Source organism: Penaeus chinensis, chromosome 30, assembly GCF_019202785.1.
Source record: "Penaeus chinensis breed Huanghai No. 1 chromosome 30, ASM1920278v2, whole genome shotgun sequence".
Lineage (NCBI taxonomy): Eukaryota > Metazoa > Arthropoda > Malacostraca > Decapoda > Penaeidae > Penaeus > Penaeus chinensis.
Window position 1 is genome coordinate 12,950,987 of NC_061848.1, and position 1,781 is coordinate 12,952,767.

Sequence of the window (1,781 nt, forward strand, 5' to 3'; positions counted from 1 at the left end):
GACAGTCATGTATGGACCTTTCCTCTGTTCATAGACCCATAATATTTATGTCAGTATCATGGTCCTCTTGGTGCACATAAATCAGATTTTTCAAAAGAAATTATACAATGTGCAGCATGGCATGGTAACATCTAGTGCCCCTTAGTACCCCTGCCGTCGAGTGCCTCTAAACAGTGGAGAAATTCCAAATGTACTTAGCAATATCCTTTCTTATTCGGACGCTGGGGGGAAACATCATGGCTGGTCGATAGGCAATATCCACAGTAACACATAACATTGCATATATATTGCATTTCCTAAATAAATAAATAATTAGGCAGTCCATCCATATTAACACAATACCGATATTTCTAGGAGTCAATGGAGCTGGACACCTCTCAAGATCGGGAGCCGCAAGAAGAAACAGGCGAGGAACCAACGCCATATCCTGCGGCAGAACCCTTGCGGCAGACCAACACCTCGGGACAGACAAGGCTACAGAAGAGGCTGAGCGAGGAACACACCAACCCTGTACTGAACTCAACTACTGAACGCCTTCACCTTAAGACTGAGGATGATTTTGACATCACAGGGAAACACGTAGCTTCGAAATTAAGAATAGTCTCTCAGGATCAACGTATATATGCAGAGAGACTGATTGCTGAGGTATTGTTTGAAGCTCAGTTGGGCAACCTCAGTAGAGAATGCAAGTTAATTATTAAAAAGTCCTAGCTAACTGATGTCAACCGCACACACTAGACTTTTGGAAGTTAAGATAATAAGTCTTTCTGGCTTTTACATTCACTGATCCAATGTTAGCTGATCAGTAGTTTTCCAGTAAGCACTTGAATTCTCCATTAAGTCTGCACAGATTGCTCGGTGAGTTGCGTTTTTTTCGAGTTATGCTCTATGGGTTAACCACAGTGTAATTAGCTGCAATAATAGTCTGTAATTAGTTATTTTTATTTAAATATTATCATATAGAAAGAAAACCTATTTATATTATATTCATATATATCATTTTTTATATAAACTTTCAAAAAAAGTTTGCCTTACAGTATGTTTTTTAACACCGCAAGCCTAACCCCCACAGACTAGGGGATAATTTCCTCAATGTTGTGTATTGTAGATTCTTACAGAATCTCGTTGACAGAAATCCGAAGGTCAGAGGTGCAACGACCTTCCGTCTTGTATGTACTCTTTCGTTTAGGAAAAAAAGGTAAATAAATTAAAGGTACAGGTAATTCTCCTTTGACATGCGAAAGAAGTTGCATTAATCCGTTTTTTAGATTTAGTTCTCCCAAGAAACTGACGTGAGGCAGGGGGATATTCATCAACCATCGGTTATCGTGATATATATCATATTATTTATTTATTTTTTATTTTTTTCTTGTATCTTGTATCTTTGAGTAGCAGCGACCAAGGACACGTTGTCTAGATTCTGCAGAATTACTGGCGAAGAAATGCACTGTTTGGGTGCACTTGCCAGGGGGAAATCTTAGCGTCTGTAGTGGGATCAAAATCGATTATGACATTCCTCCTTCGACAATTTTTACTCCCTCCTTTCTCATTTTCTTTTCTCTACTTCTACATTCTATTCCTCCTATCTCCCCTGTTTCCTCTTTCTACTCCTCCCATCGCTCTTGTGTCCCCTCCATTTATTCTTTCTTCAACTCCTTCCCCCATCCTCAGCTCTCTCTCCTCTTCTTTCTTATTCCACCAATTCCTTGTTTTCCCCTTCTCCCTACCCTCTCCTTCCCCCTCCTTCCATTCCCTATCTTTTCTTCTTTCTCCTCCTCCTC

At 40.0% G+C, this 1,781-nt stretch overlaps 1 protein-coding gene across 1 annotated transcript in view; it reads left to right on the forward strand.

Annotated features, from left to right (window-relative positions):
- Positions 1 to 920, forward strand: part of LOC125041327 — a 1,558-nt gene extending 638 nt beyond the window's left edge. Inside the window, exon 2 of the mRNA XM_047636187.1 lies at positions 355 to 920. Coding sequence (XP_047492143.1) covers positions 355 to 711 — 357 coding nt within the window. The 3' untranslated portion in view covers positions 712 to 920. The remainder of the gene's footprint in view (positions 1 to 354) is intronic.
- Positions 921 to 1,781: the final 861 nt, after the last annotated feature.